The sequence below is a fragment of the Coptis chinensis genome, chromosome 8, assembly GCF_015680905.1.
Source record: "Coptis chinensis isolate HL-2020 chromosome 8, ASM1568090v1, whole genome shotgun sequence".
In the NCBI taxonomy this organism is placed as follows: domain Eukaryota; kingdom Viridiplantae; phylum Streptophyta; class Magnoliopsida; order Ranunculales; family Ranunculaceae; genus Coptis; species Coptis chinensis.
The window spans coordinates 12627329-12649341 of record NC_141463.1 but is presented as its reverse complement, the minus strand read 5'-3'; the positions used below and the strand labels follow the sequence as shown (position 1 = coordinate 12649341).

General features: G+C 37.8%; 1 protein-coding gene, 2 long non-coding RNA genes and 1 pseudogene across 3 annotated transcripts; 1 reads left to right on the top strand and 3 right to left on the bottom strand.

Annotated features, from left to right (window-relative positions):
* Positions 1 to 2145: 2145 nt before the first annotated feature.
* Positions 2146 to 2716, bottom strand: LOC147480018 (uncharacterized). Its single transcript, XR_015205706.1, has 3 exons — positions 2512 to 2716; positions 2320 to 2412; positions 2146 to 2226 (listed from the first exon to the last, which is right to left on the bottom strand). It is a non-coding gene; the product is annotated as an uncharacterized LOC147480018 (long non-coding RNA).
* Positions 2717 to 4917: 2201 nt separating this feature from the next.
* Positions 4918 to 6473, bottom strand: LOC147480017 (uncharacterized; annotated as a pseudogene).
* A 22-nt stretch (positions 6474 to 6495) lies between these two features.
* LOC147480016 (uncharacterized) lies at positions 6496 to 12977 on the bottom strand. Its single transcript, XM_086578544.1, has 5 exons — positions 12916 to 12977; positions 11396 to 12795; positions 11291 to 11298; positions 10438 to 10627; positions 6496 to 6740 (listed from the first exon to the last, which is right to left on the bottom strand). The coding sequence occupies exons 1-5, from the start codon at positions 12975 to 12977 to the stop codon at positions 6496 to 6498; spliced, it is 1905 nt and encodes a 634-aa protein (XP_086434670.1).
* A 3378-nt stretch (positions 12978 to 16355) lies between these two features.
* Positions 16356 to 17121, top strand: LOC147480015 (uncharacterized). The gene is made up of 3 exons (XR_015203520.1): positions 16356 to 16483; positions 16565 to 16723; positions 16823 to 17121. It is a non-coding gene; the product is annotated as an uncharacterized LOC147480015 (long non-coding RNA).
* The last annotated feature ends 4892 nt before the right edge of the window (positions 17122 to 22013 follow it).

Sequence of the window (22013 nt, the reverse complement as noted above, 5' to 3'; positions counted from 1 at the left end):
ATGCAAAGATTACCGCGGTACACATACGATTACACGATACGTGATGCGGTACACATGCAGTAAATACATATATCGGTAGAGTTCATCCAATCCACGTAGACAATGATCCCGGAGCATCCCCAAAAGAGCCCGCATATACGTCCCGAAGTAAATATTCTTACAAAGGACCTCAAAGCATTGCAATCCTTAACGGCTTGCGGGCCTTTGTTATTCAAGCACAATGCATCCAAGCACGTGGTATGCATGCAAATGGCTTCGCCAGAGAGCAAATAACACCACCCATTACAGCCTCGTGAAAGCGGATGGCAAATCAGCAAAGATCTAAGATAGGAAAACAAGTAGGATCTATGAGAGTCGAGAATAAATAGTCGAATAAATAGGCTGCGGTGGTATGCAACCAATCCATCGAATAAATAGGTGCACTGTTATCCATTTCGCCCGGCCTCAACATCGACAACTTGTTTTCCCTTACCAAAACTATGAGAGTCTTCACCCTGTTTCTTGGAGCCACTTTCAATATAACAAACTTCGTCTTGAGACGCGAGCAATAGTGTCGTCTAACCCCCAAGTCTCGAACGGTCGCATTTCTTTGGGTTGCTATAATCCATAAATGCCTCAAGAACATGAACTCTGCGGTTAACCAAATGTAAATGTTGGGGTTCGTGTCTTTAAGAAGAGGAAGAAGAGTAGGTATTAATCCCGCTTCACGCAATCTTGAAGCAACCGAAGAGGATGAAACCAAAAAGCATTACTAGCGGCGGAGAGAGCCTCGGCAAAAACAACAGAACATTTTGAGTAATCACCGGTGATGGAATCGATAGTCTTCTCATGAAACTTGGTAGAATGCCACGGTGCCCACCGGATGTGATAGCGATCCAACACCGCTGCCTGGCGTGATCTATCTTGGCAAAGGGCAACCAATGCTAGAGTAGACAGAATTCGGATCTTTTCAGGAACCATATCTTCATAACTCGATTAGTACCATATGATTACCTATAGCAGGTATTATAATGTAACTGGCGTAAATTTTATCTAATAATCAACGTGTCTTTGTGCATCAAAGGTCTCTGTGTACAGTAATTCCTCTCAATTTTAAGCTTATAAACAAAACTTCAGTACAAGTTTCAAACAGTGTAAAACAAGCCAACTGCTCACTATAAATATTTCAATTTCGTTACAACCTAAACTGCGATATGGAAAATGGTGCTAATTATTATAATATCTAAACTTATCACGGATGACAATCTATTATCAATTCAACATGTCAGTCCCTCCGTATGATATGGATGATCTCTAACAACATGCACACACTCTCCATTTCTGGGATTCGAGATCCTCAATGATGCATCCTCTGAACCAGTACAAACCATTTTACCATCAGGGGTAAAATCACCACACGTGACAGTGTTACTATGACCAGAAAACATATTCAAAAAGACATTCTTGTCTCCATTCCACATCCATGCTGTGGAATCCTCTGAACCAGCTAAGACCACATATCCTCTTGGATGCCACCTAACCCACTCAATACCCCCTCCTGGACCTTCAAGTGTACACTTGAGACTACCTGAAGTGATGTCCCACACTTGAATAAGTCCATCAAACCCTCCAGAAGCGAGGAGCTTCCCGTCAGAACTAAAGACAGTTGCTTGCTTTGGCTTACTCAATAGGGATACCCTGATCTTTATTTCCGGGTATGCGTCGAGGAAGCGAAAGATCACTCCACTTAAAAGGAGAGGAAGCTTTCAAGAAAGGAAGCCTTGGAGGGATAAGCGGCGAAGTCAAAGGTAGCAAGCAAAGGCTGTGAAAAGCCATGCCCGTAGAAGCTTTGAAAGCTATCTCTCAAAAGGGGTTTGGAACCGAACCCTGATGGAAAGGTGCCTAGAAGTGCCTACTACTAGACTACATTCAATCTCAGGTCGGAGCGTTCATCGTTATGCTTGCTAGTTCAGTAAAAAAAAAATCATAAATCGAAGCTAGATCAAGCTAGATAGGGAACCACATCATCTAGATCAGTACAAAAATACATCAATATATCAAGCTAGGTATCCTACACAATATCAAATATGCTTCGCAAACACACATACAATGATGAGCTTGATACTTACAATCTTTTGAACTACCTCCTTTGTGGCATCATCAAAGATATTCACCACTTTTGTCTTGTCGAGCTAAACACCACAAAAGAGATCTATCATCTTCATCAATAGGTATCCCAGCTTCTATCTATTATCAATTACAAATAACCAAACCAACCAAGTAATATTAGATTACCTACGTTGGTTTTATCTAACAAACTTAAATATAATATCTACTTACCATCTTATCGACAAGGCCATCATAACCTAATTTGCTTAGTCGATGGTTATACTTGTTCAAGTTTCTTCTTTCCAATTGAATCTTGCTTAGTTCCTAACAGCCCAAATGAAAATAGTATATTAGTTTATCACACCTTAACAAAATTATAAATTTATTAGAAATGAAAATTCAAAGGAAATGACAGATATATACCTGGAACTCTTCCGATAACCTTATTTTTACAAATTTCTCCCAATCTTGCTTCTTAACATTCGGATAGATTTTTGGTGGATTCATTAGATCGGGGTCATCTATGTAAGGTATGACAAAATATTTTGTGCAATAATTCTTAAATTTCCGCCATATCTTACCACATTGCTGCAATCCTTTTTTCTTAAACTTAGGATCTGCCTCAAATTTTTCCTACAAATAACCAAGGCAGAGATGAGTCTACACTTCTATAAAGACAATAATAATAATTCAAAATCAGTATAATAGGCAAAACAACCTTACCAAAGACTTGAATCCCATACATCATCTTTTTATTTGCTTGTCAACTTTAAATCTAGTTTGGGTACTCAGCTAGTGGAACCATATTTTTAACTAGTGTGCCAACCCAATTACTGAACTCGCTTCGAATAAATGCACCTTTGATCTTTCCTTTCGCATTAAACTCCACCACAAGCTTACCTTTAAAATGCTTAGTGAGTGAAAGTTTTTTAGCTTGACCCCTAACACTTGTAATATTGTCACCTTCCTCGATTGGATGCTTCCTTTTTTTCTGAGATGATTTGGCACTTGTTTTTGGATCCATATCTAACTAAACCCTACAAAAAACTATAGAATAGGAAAATCATTAGAAGATGACATTGATCGGTAGCAACAAGCATGTCTATGGCAAAAACTTGATATCATAATTTGAACAGAACCAAAATAATCGCAAAGGACAATACATAAATGACAAAAGTTGGTCACAATCTCTTATTAACAAACCAAATATCGATTCCACCACAAAAACAATGAAAACTAATAAATCAAGAAGTTTCTTTATGCTCAACCCAAGTGCCCTCAAGAATCTTCACGGGACGTAAACCGACCGAGATTAGTCATTAACATCCAATGAGTCAACATTTGGCAATTCAACAAAATTGTCATATCCTACATGAGCATCAACGAGCTCATCATCGTTATCGTCGTCAGATTCGGTGAAAGCATCTTTGAGGAGGATTCTACAACAACCCGACCACGTTGGGTCAAGTTGATCAGGTACATAGAAAACTTGCTCGGCCTGAGAAGCTAGGATGAAGGAATCAGATTTATAGCCAACTCTACCAAGATCCACTAAAGTGAAACCCATGTCATCCTTCCTAATTGCATTCTTGCTATCAACCCAGTCACACTTGAACATTGGAATCTTGAAATTTGTATAATCGAGCAACCATATTTCAGCAATAACACCGTAGAAAGACATGTTCGAAAAAATTGGGTTTTGATCCTTTGCGCTTGAAACCTGTGGTGTTGTTGCTGTCAAACTCACGCCACTATTTTGATTTACTCGTAAAAAGTCTTGCCGTTTTCGTGGCAAAACGATAACCATTAGTGACATAGGTAGAATATTTGTAAACATGTGCCAAAGGCCCCTTCGATACCCACTTCAAGGTGTTTGACACCTTGTTGTCAGGATTTCCCCTCTCCAGCAAAACCTGTGCATTGTTGTGTAAACATTTTAGTCCTAATCTAAGTTAAATTAACATACAAAAATAACAAAACAAAAAAACCAATTTATAATATACCTTGTCTCTAAGCCAATCACTAAATGAGCGATTGTGTTCACAAGATGCAACCATGTGGGTTTTGATTTACTGAGGTTGTTGTTCCTTGGATAGTTCATATGTTCTCTATCATGTTAGGCCACAAAATAAACTAGTTAGCTATCGAATCGAAACCAAGGAACTAAAATAGACTTTTAAAGTGAACAACTAAAGAAACCTTACTTTCGATGTAAAATTTTGAACATCTCTTTGTGTTTTGCAACACATAGAGATGTGCCCGGTCCAATGTTTTTCTATCTACTTGACTATGGGTACTTCCTCGGGGAAGATTTCCGGATGATATCAAATCTGTGGTAGTGTTATCTTTACGGAGAGGAATCCCAATTCCATCTAAGTCGGGTAAGAATTAAGCTACAAAATTCAATTGCTTCCTCTCTGCAATGTAATTCTCAAAGAATACAAGCTTCGGTCGATTTCGATTAGCGTATAAAGCCCTTTTTAACACGGTCATGTACCTAAGAGATTGAACAATAGTAATGTTTATAAAGAAAAGCATTAAGAAATATTGAAGGGTAATATATAATTCATTGTACCTCTCAAATGCATACATCCATCGGTAGAATACAGGACCACAAAGATCAACTTCTCGACAAGGTGCAATTGTTAGATGAATCATAACGCGTCGAAAAATGATGGCGGAAAATACTTTTCCAAAGAACATCTTGTGAGCACAATGTCTTCCTGAATTTGAGGCAATTTTTCCTAATCTATTATTTTTCGAGCAAATAGCCTTAAAAAGAACATAGCCTAATAATTGCACATCTCACATTCTTTGGCAAAATTGTTCTTATTGCAACCGGAAGAAGTTCTTTGCATCAAAACATGACACCGATCGTCGCGACTTCATATTTTGCAGTTTTAGATCTTGCATCGAGACAAGAGGCCTAAAATTCGAAGAGTATCCACTTGGGACTTTTAACTCATGCAAAGTTTTGCATAGCCTTTTTTTCTCATCTCTAGATAGTGTGTGACAAGCCGGAGGCAAGAACGATCGCTTTTCCCCAATTGTTGGAGCCAATTCTGTCCTTAGACCCATTTCTTGGAGGTCAAGACGAGACTTAATGGTGTCTTTATTTTTACGTGGAATGTTAAGTAGGGTCCCAACAATGCTGTCACATACATTTTTCTCCGTGTGCATAAAATCCACATTATGTCGGAGTTCTAGATATCTCCAGTATGGAAGCTAAAAAAAACTGATTTCTTCTTAAAACAATTGGTAGCACCCGTAATGGTTCCCTTTGTTCCCCATATGACTTTGATCCCTTCAACTTCTTCTAGTACTTTCAAACCAGTTAAGGGTTCAGGTGCCTCCCGCAGCTCTGTTTTACCATTGAAAGCTTTTTTTTGTCTTCGATATGGATGATAACGCGGAAGAAATCTTCTATTGGCTGTGTATACGTTCTTCCCAGAATGCTTAAGCCTGGTTGAAGACGTGCCCTCGCCGCAAATAGGACAAGCAAAATAACCTTTCACAGTGCACCCAGAAAGATTGCTATACGCAGGAATATCATTGATTGTCCATAACAAAACAGCTTTAAGTATAAATGATTCATGACGGTACACATCATAAGCATCCACCCCTATCTCCCACAAAACATGTAAGTCGTCAACCAAGGGTGCCAAGTAGACGTCGATATTGTTTCCAGGTTGATTTGGACCTGATATCAACATCGTAAGCATCATATACTTTCTTTTCATGCATAGCCACGGTGGGAGGTTGTATGTGACCAGCATAACAGGCCATAAACTATACTTAGTACTAAGAGTACGGTGTGGATTGACTCCATCGGCTGAAAGTGCTAGGCGAAGATTTCTGGATTCTGCTGCAAATTCTGGATATTTTTCGTCAACCAACTTCCATGCTGGAGAGTCTGCTGGGTGGCGCATCTTACCATCAACCACCCTTTCATCGGCATGCCATGTCATTGACTTTGATGTTTGGGCAGATTGAAACATCTTCTTGAATCTTGGAATTGGTGGAAAATACCACAAAACTTTTGCTGGTACTCCACCTGATTTGTTGGTCGCTCTCTTGTTCTCTTTATATCTTGAGACTCCACAAATAGGGCACATAGTTTCATCTTTGTATTTATCACCCCTATAGAGTATACAATCATTTGGACATGCATGTATTTTCTCGTACTTCATCCCATAAACAGATAATGTCTTCTTGACTCCATTCAAGGATTTCGGCAAGAGATTTGGTTGAGGAAGCATCTGTCCCAGTAGCTTCAATAACTTCGAAAAACTTGTGTCAGACCACCCACTATTTGCTTTCAGATTAAATAAAATGATAACTATTGATAGCTTTGTGAATTTTGAGCAACCCTCGTACAAAGGCGTTTCGGCATCTTCAAGCAATTCCTTAAATTTCTGGATCACCATTATAATGGTCCTCTGCAGCCTTCGCCATTTCTCTCATGCGTTCAACATCTTCAGGAGTCTCAATCTCATCATAATATCCAACATCTTCAGAAGTCTCAACCTCATCATAATGTCCAAAAGTGTCTTGTTCTGTAAAACTAGTCGGGTCTCGAAAATAGAGAGCTTTAAGCATGAAACCGCCAAATAGTGTAACCTTGGCTAATACCACGTTCGAAAAGATGATTTCTGACCTCAGTCTTAGTTAACTCGTTGATATTTGAACAATCTCTACATGGACAACGTATGAAACTTCCTTCTTCCTTTCCAACACTAATTAACCTTTCAACTCCTTGAATATATTAAACTTGTTAACCGGTCCTTGGACATCCAAGACTTATCCATATCGTAGCAAAATGCAACAAACCGATCTCTTAAAGAAAAACAGAGTCAAAAAAAAAAAAAAAAAAAATCAAGTACAAAGACCACACATTCAAAAATAAAGTATCATGGCAAGATGATATCAACACATGACACATTAGTAGGAAAAACATTAAGTAAGTCTAAGATGATATGATAATGGTATTATGCAAAATCAAATTACATTGGAAATCTAACTAACCAATTTAGGCTACTCTCAATAACCAAATAGAAGCTAAGAAGCACGGATACCGACATGCGACCACGGATCACGACCGACACGGATCTGCGGACCGCGGCATTTTTCAAAAATATAGGAAACGGATCGTCCCGGACACGCGTTTGAATAATATATATATATATATATATATATATATATATATATATATATATATATATATATATATATATATATATATTCGCCGTCACGTAAGGGGCACGAGCCCGATTGAGTATTAATGAATGTTGCCTTGTGATTGAGAATCTGATAAATCAAGATTACTAAAAATCTTTATGCAACATGGAGTTCCACAGCTGACTTCTCTAGTGGAACATAACTGCTGGAAACTTCATTGAACTTGCGTTACAAGAATTCACACCGCATATACGTTGTACCAGAAACCAAAATGACAATCTTGCTGAAACATAAGTGTTTCACTCGAAAATAGGACCGCCAAATTAGATGAGGTGGGCTATATATACAAGGGTTAAAAAATCTCTTCGCACTGTACTCGGTCAACAAAATGATGTACCATACCACTTTTTTTTTACTTCTGAGTTTCTAAAATAGAATAGCCAGGCAGGGATTTACTAAATCATATACCATAAGGAGAAACAAATTAAGTGTAAAGGGTGCACCTGCTTCCCATTTGCATATGTTGTTTTGCATTTTTTATATAAAACCAATTTTTATTTATTGAACCAGTCCAAAAGTGGCTCTTACGAAGTAGTTTTAGGCTTTTAGCAAATGTAAGAAAGTGGGTACATTAACTGGTACCCTGTAAAACTTCTCATCCTGATGTTTACAAGGACAGGAAATAACTAAATTACAAACAATATATATCAACAGCCAACAGATTGAAAATACAACAATCAACATACATGTGACAACAGGAATTCAGAATTAACGTGCTTTCGGGCTAAAAGATCGGCCATATGAACCGATATCACTTGCAACATTCATAAAATGCACAACTGCTGCACTCATTCATTATTATGCCCATCGAGAAGATGGATGAATTAGTTGAAACATTAGGGCACCAAAAGCAATGCAAAGGGTCCTAACCGACAATTTGTCAATGAAATTCTATATCTGAGACCTAACCATATATCTTTGATCCAAGATTACACCATAAAATTCCTATAGATCTATAGAAAATGCTAGACACAATGACAAGTGTAATCTCTTTCGATTTCATGAGTCTCCTAAGTCGGGTCGGCCCCCTCCTCTGAGGAAATGATCCATAAAAATATAACAATCCGATCTAGTCTAGGTTCCAAGCATTGCTTCTTCACCAAAATCCAAAAAGAAGAAATGGGCACAAATGAATCAATTAAGTACAAACAACATTTAAAGGTCCATTAAAAAGAGATTTAAGTTTCACTAATGCATCTTTGCCGATCATAATACTAGTATTTCCCTAAAGCGGTGTCCAAAAAGAACCGTTGATCAAAATACAACAAAGTGACATATCAAAACTAACATAGTTATCTAAACTTGATATATTTGATAGAGCTCAAACAATGCAATCCAAAGCCCTTTCAGCAAGAAACACAGGGTAACATGGCAATCAAAGAGCAAAATACACAAGGATCCATCCGAGAATACCACTGTCAAAATGCCCTTTTCCTATGAGCGAGAGAAGGGTTCTTACTTGAAAAAAAATTAAGTAAAACAAAAATACTTCAAAAGAATTTTTGGTAAAGATCTTGAAACATGAAAAGAATGCAAAAAGTTGCTTTCGAGGCCAAAACAGGATAGAAGAACGTTTTCTTTATAATACAACTTTCGTGGGTAACCAAACAATAAAAGCGTCTTGAGGAAAAATGTAAGGGCACAACACGTATCAAACGGGGGAGATTAGAGGTGGTCGACGCATATGTTCGAAATCCCACAGCTTTTGACAAATGACAAAAGCAAAAAAATCCAAAGAAACAACTGAAAGAGCAACATAATAGACTGCTACCACACAAAAACAAAACTTTGATCAGATTAATAGCATCCAAAACATAGACAATTAAATAAAAACGAAAAAAAAATCTTACCTTTATTTTTTTGCTAGAGAGAGAGAGAGAGAGCTGGAAAGCGAACCGGAGAACGAGGGATGGACGAGAGATGGGTGAGGAGCGCGCGTGGTGCAATAAAACACCGGTGAGAATTTGGGAAGAAGAATGGTTACGAGACAGTTTTTCTTTTCTGGTTTTTTTCTTCTGTTTTTTTTTTCTTTTTTAACCTAAGTTACGAAGTGATTTAAACACCTTCAGTTTCCTTTTAGGTTTAGAAAGTTAGTTGTTTTTGGGAGGGAACTTAAAAATATAGCGGCGCGCACAAAATCATAACTTTGAGTTTCATGGCATCTGAATAATTAATTATTAAGTACTTTCATTACTCTTACTCGTGTCGCTTATTTATTTCGATAATTTGTTAATTTTTGTTTTTGATATTTTTACATCCACAAGTGACACATCAAGGCAAACCACTAGTGTCACTTTCAAATAATGGGACACAAAAAATAAAATTACTTGTGTCACTTTTCCTAAAAGCAACACATCAGCCCTCCTTCTATAAAAAAGTGACACATCAAAACTCTATGTGTCACTTTTTTCTAGTAAGTGACACAAGACAAAAAAAATAAGTGACACAAAAAGCCCTTCTTTTAGTAGTAACGTCCAATCTAAGGATAGGAATACAACAGAAGATCAATAGGTTGCTAATTCATATATCTTATATTCTCAGAGTTATCTTAGCCGATCTAAAGGTATGTTTTCCAATCAAAATCGTGAACCCCATTAATTCTGCTGCGCATGGTTTTCAAGGTTTGTAGAAATTTACATTCTGAAATAACGGTTCCTACATCTTCGATACCCACTTCAAGATGTTTGACACCATGTTGCCAGGATTTCCCCTCCCGAGCAAAACCTGTGCATTGTTGTGTAAACATTTTAATCCTAATCTAAGTTAAATTAACATACAAAAATAACAAAAACAAAAAAAATACCAATTTATAATATACCTTATCTCTAAGCCAATCACTAAATAAGCAATTGTGTTCAGCATGCAACCATGTGGGTTTTTTTTTACTTACGAGGTTGTTGTTCCTTCAGATAATTCATATGTTCTCTATCATGTTAGGCCACAAAATAAAATAGTTAGCTATCGGAATCCGAAACCAAGGAACTAAAATAGACTTTTAAAGTGAACAACTAAAGAAACCTTACTCGATGTAAGGCTGAACATCTCTTGTATTTTACAACACATAGATATATGCCTAGTCTAATGTTTTTCTATCTACTTGACTATGGGTACTTCCTCGGGGAAGATTTCCAGATGATATCAAATATGTGGTAGTGTTATCTTTATGGAGAGGAATCCCAATTGCATCTAAGTCAGGTAAGAATTCGCTACAAAATTCAATTGCTTCCTCTGCAATGTAATTCTCAGCAATACAAGCTTCCGGTCGATTTCGATTGTGTATAAAGCCCTTTAACTCATGTACCTAAGAGATTGCACAATAGTAATGTTTATAAAGAAAAGCGCATTAAGAAATATTAAAGGGTAATATATAATTCATTGTACCTCTCAAATACATACATCCATCGGTAGAATACAGGACCACAAAGATTAACTTCTCTGACAAGGTGCACTGTTAGATGAATCATAACGTCGAAAAATGATGGCGGAAAATACTTTTCCAGCAAACATACTGTGAGCACAATGTCTTCCTGAATTTGAGGCAATTTTTCCTTATCTATTACTTTTGAGCAAATAGCCTTAAAAAAAAGAACATAGCCTAATAATTGCTCATCTCACATTCTTTGGCAAAATTGTTCTTATTGCAACCGGAAGAAGTTGCTGCATCAAAACATGACAGTCGTGTGACTTCATATTTTGCAGTTTTAGATCTTGCATCGAGACAAGAGGCCTAAAATTCGAAGAGTATCCACTTGGAACTTTTAACTCATGCAAAGTTTTGCATAGTCTTTTTTTTCTCATCTCTAGATAGTGTGTGACAAGCTGGAGGGAAGAACGATCGCTTTTCCCCAATTGTTGGAGCCAATTCTGTCATTAGACCCATTTCTTGGAGGTCAAGACGAGACTTAATGGTGTATTTATTTTTACATGGAATGTTAAGTAGGGTCCCAACAATGCTGTCACATACATTTTTATCTGTGTGCATAAAATCCACATTATATTAGAGTTCTAGATATCTCCAATATGGAAGCTAAAAAAAAAACTGATTTCTTCTTAAAACAATTGGTAGCACCCGTAATGGTTCCCTTTGTTCCCCATATGACTTTGATCCCTTTAACTTCTTCTAGTACTTTCAAACCAGATAAGGGTTTAGGTGCCTCCCACAACTCTGTTTTACCATTGTAGGCTTTTTTTTGTCTTCGATATGGATGATAGCGCGGAAGAAATCTTCTATTGGCTATGTATACGTTCTTCCCAGAGTGTTTAAGCCTGGTTGAGGACGTGCCCTCGCCGCAAATAGGACAAGCAAAATAACCTTTCACAGTGCACCCAGAAAGATTGTTATACGCAGGAAGATTATTGATTGTCCATAACAAAACAGCTTTAAGTATAAATGATTCATGACGGTACACATCATAATCCTCCACCCCTATCTCCCACAGAACATGTAAGTCATCAACCAAGGGTGCCAAGTAGACGACAATATTGTTTCCAGGTTGATTTGGACCTGATATCAACATCGTAAGCATCATATACTTTCTTTTCATGCATAGCCACGGTGGGAGGTTGTATGTGACCAGCATAACAGGCCATAAACTGTACTTAGTATTAAGAGTACGGTGTGGATTGACTCCATCGGCTGAAAGTGCTAGGCGAAGATTTCTGGATTCTACTGCAAATTCTGGCCATTTTTCGTCAACCAACTTCCATGCTAGAGAGTCTACTGGGTGGCACATCTTACCATCAACCACCCTTTCATCGACATGCCATGTCATTGACTTTGATGTTTGGGCAGATTGAAACATCTTCTTGAATCTTGGAATTGGTGGAAAATACCACAAAACTTTTACTGATACTCCACCTGATTTGTTGGTCGCTCTCTTGTTCTCTTTATATCTTGAGACTCCACAAATAGGGCACATAGGTTCATCTTTGTATTTATCACCCCTATAGAGTATACAATCATTTGGACATGCATGTATTTTCTCGTACTTTATCCCATAAACAGACAATGTTTTCTTGACTCCATTCAAGGATTTCGGCAAGATATTTGGTTGAGGAAGCATCTGTCCCAGTAGCTTCAATAACTTCGAAAAACTTGTGTCAGACCACCCACTATTTGCTTTTAGATTAAATAAAATAATAACTATTGATAGCTTTGTGAATTTTGAGCAACCCTCGTACAAAGGCATTTTAGCATCTTCAAGCAATTCTTTAAATTTCTCAAAATCAATCGTATAATGGTCCTCTGCAGCCTTTGCCATTTCTTTCATGCATTCAACATCTTTAGGAGTCTCAATCTCATCATAATATTCAACATCTTTAGGAGTCTCAGTCTCATCATAATGTCCAACATCTTCAGAAGTCTCAACCTCATCATAATGTCCAAAAGTGTCTTGTTCTGTAAAACTAGTCGGGGTCTCGAAAAATAGAGAGCTTTCACCATGGAACTGCCAAATAGTGTAACCTTGGCTAATACCATGTTCAAAAAGATGATTTTAGACCTCAGTCTTAATTAACTCGTTGATATTTGAACAATCTCTACATGGACAACGTATGAAACTTCCTTCTTCCTTTCCAACACTAATTAACCTTTCAACTCCTTGAATATATTCACTTGTTAACCGGTCCTTGGACATCCAAGACTTATCCATATCATAGAAAAATGCAACAAACCGATCTCTTAAAGAAAAACAGAGTCAAAAAAAAAAATCAAGTACAAAGACCACACATTCAAAAATAAAGTATCATGGCAAGATGATATCAACACATGGCACATTAGTAGGAAAAACATTAAGTAAGTCTAAGATGATATGATAATGGTATTATGCAAAATCAAATTACATTGGAAATCTAACTAACCAATTTAGGCTACACTCAATAACCAAATAGAAGCATAAAAAATTACACAATAAGAAAATTTTGACAAAAAGCATCGAATGAAGTCGATAATTTACACTCTCTCTAGCCTTCAATTTTTTTTTTCTTTCTTAAGTCATATGAACATGTGTATGTAATCTTGTAATTCATATCATCTTACAAACCATAAAATAGTAATGAAATCAATGGTGTGCAACAAATACAGAGTGATATAATAGCAGTGATAGAAACGAAATGTAAACTTCAATAAAAAACATTCGAGATTAATTTTCCTATATAGACTTAAAAATGAAACGTAAACTTTCGACGACAACAAATAATGAGTTATAATGAGATATCAACAAATAATGAGATATAATGAGTTATATATAATGTGGAGATCTTGTTCTTTTCTTCTACTGACCCCAGGCATATAAAACTATAAGGGATGCATATTTCCAAAAAACAGGACCACCAGCATTAATGTACGTGAGATTAATATGGTTCATGTGTTCTAGTGAAACAAGCAACATATGCCTTACAAGTTTCAGGGTAACTCAAGATTCTTGTTAACTCAAGATTCTTGTTGCAGCAATTCTCTTCAACGTATTCAACAACTGCAAGTGTCATATTAATAAGGTCTATACCTATTTATCCTACATTTAGACCTTCTACAAGAAATACACAATTAAAATGAGTTTATGTGTGGATATCAACCATTCACAAGTTCTGCGTGTTTTGAGAACATCCAATAAACTGGCAAATTTGTAGCTGCCTCCTACTACTCTTCCATGTCTCTCACAGCACAACCTTCCAATTCCCTTTCATTCAATCTCGAATGTTATTGATCAAAGTTTACGTTTCATTTTTTATAAAAGTTTATGTTTCGTTTCCTGTATAGACTCAAACATTCGACAACAACAAATACAGAGTGCTATAATAGACTCAAAAACAAAACTTTGATCAGATTAATTTTCAATAGCATCCAAAACATCATACAATTAAATAAAAACAAAAAAAAAATATTACCTTTATTTTCTGGCTCACGAGAGAGAGAGAGAGACAGCTGGAAAGCGAACCGGAAAATGAGGGATGGACAAGAGACGGGTAAGAGAGCGCGTGTGTTGCTATAGAACCTCGGTGAGAAGTTTGGAGGAAGATCGAACGGTGAGGTCTCGTTTTTTGCGAGACAGAGTTTTTCTTTTATGTTTTTTTTTTCTTCTATTTTTTTCCGTTTTTTAACCCTAAGTGATGAGTCCTAAGTGATTTAAACGACTTTAGTTTCTATTTCTATTCCCTTTCTATTTCTTTTCCTTTTAGGTTTAGTAAGTTTTAGTTCTTTTTGGGAGGGAACCTAAAAATATAGCCGCATGCCCAAATCACGATTTTGAATTTTATGGCATACGAAGCAATTACTCGTACTCGTGTCGTTATCGAGAAAAAAAAACTCGTACTCTTGCCGCTTATTTATTTCTATAATTTGTTAATTTTGTTTTCGACATTTTTACACCCAGAAGTGACACAACAAGTCAAACCACTAGTGTCACTTTCAAATCATGGGACACAAAAAATAAAATTACTTGTGTCACTTTTCCTAGAAGCAACACATCAGCCCTCTTTCCATAAAAAAGTGACACATCAAAACTCTGTGTGTCACTTTTTTCTAGTAAATGACACAAGACAAAAAAAATAAGTGACACAAAAAGCCCTCTTTTTAGTAGCTAATAAAGGGCACCGTACCTGCTCTTTATTAATATGGCCAGGTGCATCTGGAACTGAAATACAAACCATGATAAGGTGTCATGCCAGCCAAGGAGGGGCACCGTACCTGTGTTGCCTTGATCTGACCCAGTTCACCCTTGTGGAGCTATTGCATCCAGTTTTTGAGCTATCGACCCGGTTTTTTTTTTTTTTTTGGGTAGAAACGATCAGTATTACCGCGGATGAAAGATAATCGAGAAGAAAAAAACTTCGATGACGATCGGAGACTTGGTGAGGTGGAAAGAAGGTGAATCATCTGGCGACTACTTGAAACCGCGTCGATGGTCGCTTTAAGGAAATACAGAAAAAATACTAGGACTCGAGAAATTTGAGATGGAAGAAGTGTACGAAATTTGAAACGAAAGTTGAAGAAGATGAAGTAGTAATGGCTTACACACAATTAAATTGCGGGAATACAATTCCGTTGAACAAAGAAATTGCGCAATTATTGGAGTGGTGGCAAATTGCACCGACAACCGCCAATATCATTACGGTTAATCTTTACGAGCACCATTTACAAAATGAATATAACGAAGGTTTGGGGCTCAAGAAATCTTGGCGTTGATAATGACCGAAAGCCATAATCGACGAAAGGGTACATAAAATTTGAAGTTGAATTCAAGGATTCAAACGAGAACTTTTAAAGGGTTCCTAAAAGTATACACCGATGGGATAGATTTCTGTACGCTTAGAGGGAAGTGGAATCCGGCCGAGTTTAAAGTACCGAACAAATTTCGAGGTAAGCCAAAATATAAGTATTGAAAAGTGTACTACGAGTAAACTGTTGACTAACACGAGTTATTTTGTGTCTAACATAAAATGCGAGTACACTACCAAACATTGAATTGGACAAGGAAGTGGAGAACAACCTTCGTTTCTTCTTTCATGAATGTTCTGACGAAAGATTGGTAGATCTGAGCTATTTCAATGATATTGTTGATTTCTAACACTATGGGGGTATTGAACAACAGCTTGATAGGTCCAAGGAGACACATAGTGAAATGGCGAAGAAAAATAAGATTCTCAGAAATGCAATATTTGGCAGCAATAGCGATAGTGAAAAAGAAGATGGAACGGAATTAACACAGCGAGAATTAGTGCTGAGCTTGCCAAACACAAATAGCGAATTGTACAAAAGAAGATGTTCCACAAGAAAATGGGCGAACAGAGATCAAGAGAGACAACCAACGTTACAATGTATGATGCCTCGAGGGACGAGACTACAATGCACAAAACAGCCTTGACGAAACAAAGTACATTCTCAACACAAAGAGGAAAAGGTATGTACCGTAGAAAACATATATATGTAAAAGTGTGGGGAGATGTAATATCTCGCTCTGGTTTGGTATATACAGGAAAAGAATGGCGGGGAAAAGAACGAAACCGTGATACTTACAAAAATAGTGCAAAATAGAACACAAAGTCGGTGAAAGAAAACAAACGGCAAAACAAAATGCAGGAGCAAAGAATCCAACCACCACTGGCAAGTACTGTCCGGGGTAATACTACTCATGGAGGAAAACCACAGAATCTGTTAACAGTAAGTGGACCGTTGACTTTTACTATTGCATTAGGATGGTAAAGAAATTTATGTCCGACACTAAATCGATGAAATTGGTAGATGAAGCAAAGATGTTCAAGTCTGGACGATGAAGCGAAGGTATCGCCAGAGACCACGCCAATGGAGGGGCTCGAAAAATATCAAAACTGTGACCAGAATACGGAGAACATCGGAGAATATGACAGAGCAGTGTCAATGATTTTTGATACTATGAACCAGGTATGATAGTATTTATTTATTTATTTATTTATTTATCATTTATTGCAAACTTGTGTTTAAGTCTAAAAGATTGATGAAAATGAATATTTTTCGCCGCAGGTTAAAACGGTGGTAGTACGGGCCAAAGAAATTCATGAAAAAGTTGCGAAGAAAAGTATCGATCCGAATGAAGTCAATGCCGTAGAAGAAATAGAGAAAGTGAAAAGATTCAACTGAAAATTGGAAGAGGCAAACAAAGCGTTAAGCGGAACCAACAGAGAGTTAGAAGACGAAAACAAAAACTTAACCGAGCGGACGGAAGAAGCTGAGCAGAGATCGTACGAAGACTTTGGGAAAGCCTGTGAGATAATGGAAGAACACAAACACTTAAAAGCAGATGTGATAGAATTAAAAGCACTCGTGGCGACCAAAGATCGAACTTAAACGCGTCGCAAAAAGGCGGAGAAAAAATAACAAGCGAATGACGATTTAAACGAAGGCTGCTCGGCCAAGATCACGTGCAAATGGCACATTGTGAATCGTCCGTAAGACAATTGACGAGACTTTAATAGAAACGGAGATGAACTAGAACGGAGAAGATGAATTACAAATATTTGTACGAGTTGTATATGCGAAAAGTTTGTAAGGAACCATTGGATTTGCCCAAACCAATGATCATGTGATTTTGCGTTTGTAATACCATAGAGCTAAAAATTCTTTTTGAATAAAATAAAGTATGTGTTGCCAATTGAATATCATTGTGATGTCAGATAACATACCTGTGGAAAACTGACAATGTTGTTGAATTGTATAGATGACACGAAATAGAATGAAACGCCCCTAATGCTAAGTTTAAGCTTGCAAAATTCGATTGAGCGAAAAAATGCTCCGACGCAGAACTGACGAAACTAAACGGGGTAATGTCATCAGATGTTGACATAGCATGAGTAACCGACTAAGCGAGCGTAAAATCATTCAATTTAGATTGACGAAATTAAACGTGGTAATTTTGTCATATTTTGTCGGAGCGATATTAACGACTAAGCAAGCGTAAAAGCGTTCGAGTTAGACTGACAAAATTAAACGTGGTAATTTCGCCAGATTTTGTTGTAGCAATAGTAACGACTAAGCGAGCGTAAAAGCGTTCGACTTAGACTGACGAAATTAAACGTGGTAATTTCGTCAGATTTTGTTGTAGCGATAATACGACTAAGCGAGCGTAAAAGCGTTCAACTTAGACTGACGAAATTAAACGTGGTAATTTCGCCAGATTTTGTTGTAGCGATAGTAACGACTAAGCGGCGTAAAAACGCGTTCAACTTAGGACCGACGAAAATTAAACGCGTGGTAATTTTGCCGATTTTGTTGTTGTAGCGATAGTAACTAACTAATGGCGTAAAAGCGTTCGACTTAGGCCATCGAAATTAATCGTGGTAATTTCATCGATTTTGTTGTAGCGATAGTAACGACTAAAAGCGGCGTAAAAGCGTTCAACTTAGACCCATCGAAATTAAATGTGGTAATTTCGCGATTTTGTTGTAGCGATAGTAACGACTAAAAAGCTAAGCGTAAAAAGTGTTCAACTTAGGCGGCGAAATTAAACTTGGTAATTTCGCCAGATTTTGTTGTAGCGATAGTAACGACTAAGCGAGCGTAAAAGCGTTCGACTTAGATTGACGAAATTAAACGTGGTAATTTCGTCAGATTTTGTTGTAGCGATAGTAACGACTAAGCGAGCATAAAAGCGTTCGACTTAGACTGACAAAATTAAACGTGGTAATTTCGTCAGATTTTGTTGTAGCGATAGTAACGACTAAGCGAGCGTAAAAGCGTTCAACTTAGACTGACGAAATTAAACGTGGTAATTTCGCCAGATTTTGTTGTAGCGATTATAAAGTTCGCTAAAACCAAAATTATACAATTGGAACTAAAGTGAAAGAACTACTTCTTTATTGATTACCGAGTCTTAAAAAATACAAAGATAACAACGGAAAATACATGCCTGAACTGGAAACAAAATATTGTATTATTTTATTTCTCCAGGATAACGGAAAAACACAACTAAAATCTACTTATAGAACTTGCGCAGATGAAACGCATTCCACGGCTTATTAAGAACATTCCCATCTAAATCTCGGAGAAAATAAGATCCTTTGGTGGCAGGGCGATCTATGATGTATGGACCTGTCCAGTTTTCTCCAAATTTACCAGAATCTATCAACCTTGTCTTTCGACAGAGTACCTAGTCATCTTTCTCAAACACTTTAAGTCGAACTTTCTTATCATATTTTCGTTTCATATCTGCTTGATAACGAATTAACTGTTGAAGACCAACCTCTCTTGTCTCATCTATCAAGGCTTTGGCTTGAGCAAGTGCTTGATCATTCGACTCCAATTCCACGTTAGAAGTTTGTGTGGTTGGTGTCATCAACTTTGTAGGAAAGACCGCTTCCATACCGTAAGCAAGATTAAACGGAGAAAATCCAGTTGAATGTTTAGGTGTGGTTCGATAAGCCCACATAACCGCAGGAAGTTCCTTAACCCAATTTCCTTTGGCCTGTTGAAGTCGTCGCTTGAGCATTGCAAGAATGGATTTGTTAGTAGCTTCAGCTTGTCCATTAGCTTGAGGATGGTATGGTGCCGAGAAATTGTGATTAATCTTCAAGTCGAGAACAAAATTGTCGAATTTCTTCAAAGATCAAATTGTTTGCCATTGTCGGAAGTCAATGATGTTGGAATACCAAACGACAAACAATGTCTCGCCATAAGAATTTTTAACATCTGAAACATGGATCCGGGCTAAGGGCATAGCTTCACCCACTTGGTAAAATAATCGATTCCATGACGAGTAAGAAACAAACAACGCCAGGAGCTTTTTGAGGAAGAGGACCGGCGATGTCAAGACCCCACTTTGCAAACGCCAAGGGCTCAAGATTGGATGAAGTTCCGTTCTTTGGAAGATTTCCCATATTAGCATATTTTTACAAGGAACACACTTCTCAGACAAACGCTTAGCATCCTTTTGCATGTACGGCCACCAGTATCCTTGTGTCATTGCTCTATGAGCGAGACTTAGCCCCGGGGAGTGGTTCCCACATAGGCCTGAATGAATTTCCGCCAGATCGAGCAAACCTTCACTCTGGTGACAACGAAACATAGGGTTAAGACTTGTGCCTTTGCGATAAAGTTACCTTAAATCCGTTCAAGTCGATATGAGACAATATTTCCAAGCATCGCGTTTGACACGATCACCTACTTTATGATCGGGAGGCAAGATGTGATCATGTAAATATGTGATATAAGGAAGACGCCAATCATCTTCGTCACAAGGTGTAAGTGGAAAACTTAGCTCTATATCAGGAACCTCTGGAGCATTGTCAGCTTCATGATCGTCGTCGGTATGGACCGAAACAATATCATTGACAGGATCATTGTGGTCATCTGATAGCATAAGTTGTGGATCAAGCGTTTTCTCTGCAATGATAGCTTGATTATCAAGATCACGCTTGCGCTTCCGAGTCAGCACAAGAGATATCAAATTGGCATGACGTGATTCCTCAGAAAATGTCTTGATGAAAAAACAATTTTGAGTGATGTACATATCGCGCACATCCTCGATGGACAGATCGATACTCGATTCCTTTTGAAATTCAATGGTAATCTGGCCTTAGCTGACTTAACTGCCGCGAATAAATATGAGAGAGAATCCGTATGTCGCACGTCATGACGCGGACGCTGCACAATACTGATAGAATCAAAATTTCGAGCCATCCGATGAATTAAGTCCACATAAGCCGCCATTCTATCGTCACAAGCTGCATACGATCCACCAAACTGGCTAGCGACTAACTTAGAATCTATGAATAATTGTAGCTTAGTCGCCCCCAAGTGAAGAGCAGTGCGCAAGCCGCAAATGACAGCTTCGTACTCGGCCTCATTATTTGAAGCGTTAAAACCTAAACGCACTGACTTCTCAATTTTTTCTCCATTCGGTTGCAAGATTACACACCCAATACCGGAGCCATACTTATTATGCGAACCATCAGTGTAAACAATCCAACAATCAGCAGATACATCTGATAAGTTTGGCAAATCATCATCCCTAAGAGGTAATGGCGTGTTGTCGACGACATTCTCTTCGTCTAGTAATGCGTCAGACATAAGAATATCCTCAATTGGAAAATCAGCCATTAGCGAAGCCAAATCTTGTCCTTTCTCAGCTGTTCGAGTTTCAAACACAATGCTATAAGCGCTAAGGTAACTTTCCCATTCTGCAAGGCGACTTGATTCCTGAGCATTACGAAAAAGCTTTCGCAGTGGATATTCCGTATAAACTTTGACGACTCGTCCCTGGAAATAAGCTTTAAGACGTCGGGCAACATGAACCAAAGCCAATGCAATTTTCTCCACTTGAGAATATCTTGTTTCAGCAGTTGTAAGAGTCTTGCTAACAAAGAATATAGGACGCCTATCGCCACCGTTGACAAATAAGACGGCACTTACGGCATGATCAGTGGCGGCTAAATACAGACCTATAGGCTGCCCCGTTACTGGACTGGCAAGAACTGGAGGTTGGACTAAGTATGCTTTCAAATGACGAAATGCAAGTTCACAGTCCTCCGTCCAAATTGCTGCGTCTTTCAATGTTTGGAAAAAAGGACTGCATCGATCAGAATACCAAGATATAAAGCGATTTAGGGCAGCCAAGCGTCCTGTAAGTCGTTGAATTTCTTTCTTTGACATCGTAGAAGGCATTTCAAGGACAACTCGAATCTGATCCGGATTTGCTTCAATTCCGCGTCTAGTCATCATGTATCCTAAGAATTTACCAGATGATAAACCGAAAGAACACTTTGCCGGATTCAAACGCATTTTGAAATTGGAGAGTCTGTCGAAAACAGCTTGCAAATCAGTAAGATGATCAGGTGCTTATGTAGATTTGACAACCATGTCGTCGATGTATGCTTCGACTGTCTTTCCAAGTAGGTCAGAAAAAATAGTGTTGACTAGCTTTTGATATGTGGCTCCAGAGTTTTTCAGACCGAAAGGCATTACCTGGTAACAGTAAATGCCTTGGTCCGTAATGAATGGAGTGAACTCTTGGTCCTCAATGAATAACAGAATCGGATGATAACCAGAATAAGCATCCAATAAAGACAAACGCTGAAACCCAGATGTTGCATCGACCATTTCAGATATACGAGGCAATGGATACGGATGAACCGGACAAGCCTTATTGAGATTTGTGAAATCGATACAAACACGTAATTTGCCGTTCTTTTTAGGCACTGTGACAACATTTGACATCCAT

What these genes read in the sequence shown, in the direction of transcription:
- LOC147480016 (XM_086578544.1), bottom strand. Translation starts at nt 12,977, where the DNA reads ATGGATAAGTCTTGGATGTCCAAGGACCGGTTAACAAGTGAATATATT. An exon ending in TATATTCAAGGAGTTGAAAG is followed by an intron (nt 12,796 to 12,915) that starts GTTAATTAGTGT and finishes ACATGGTATTAG; the next exon opens with CCAAGGTTACACTATTTGGC. An exon ending in TGGAAATCTTCCCCGAGGAA is followed by an intron (nt 6,741 to 10,437) that starts GTACCCATAGTC and finishes GACTGAGGTCAG; the next exon opens with AAATCATCTTTTCGAACGTG.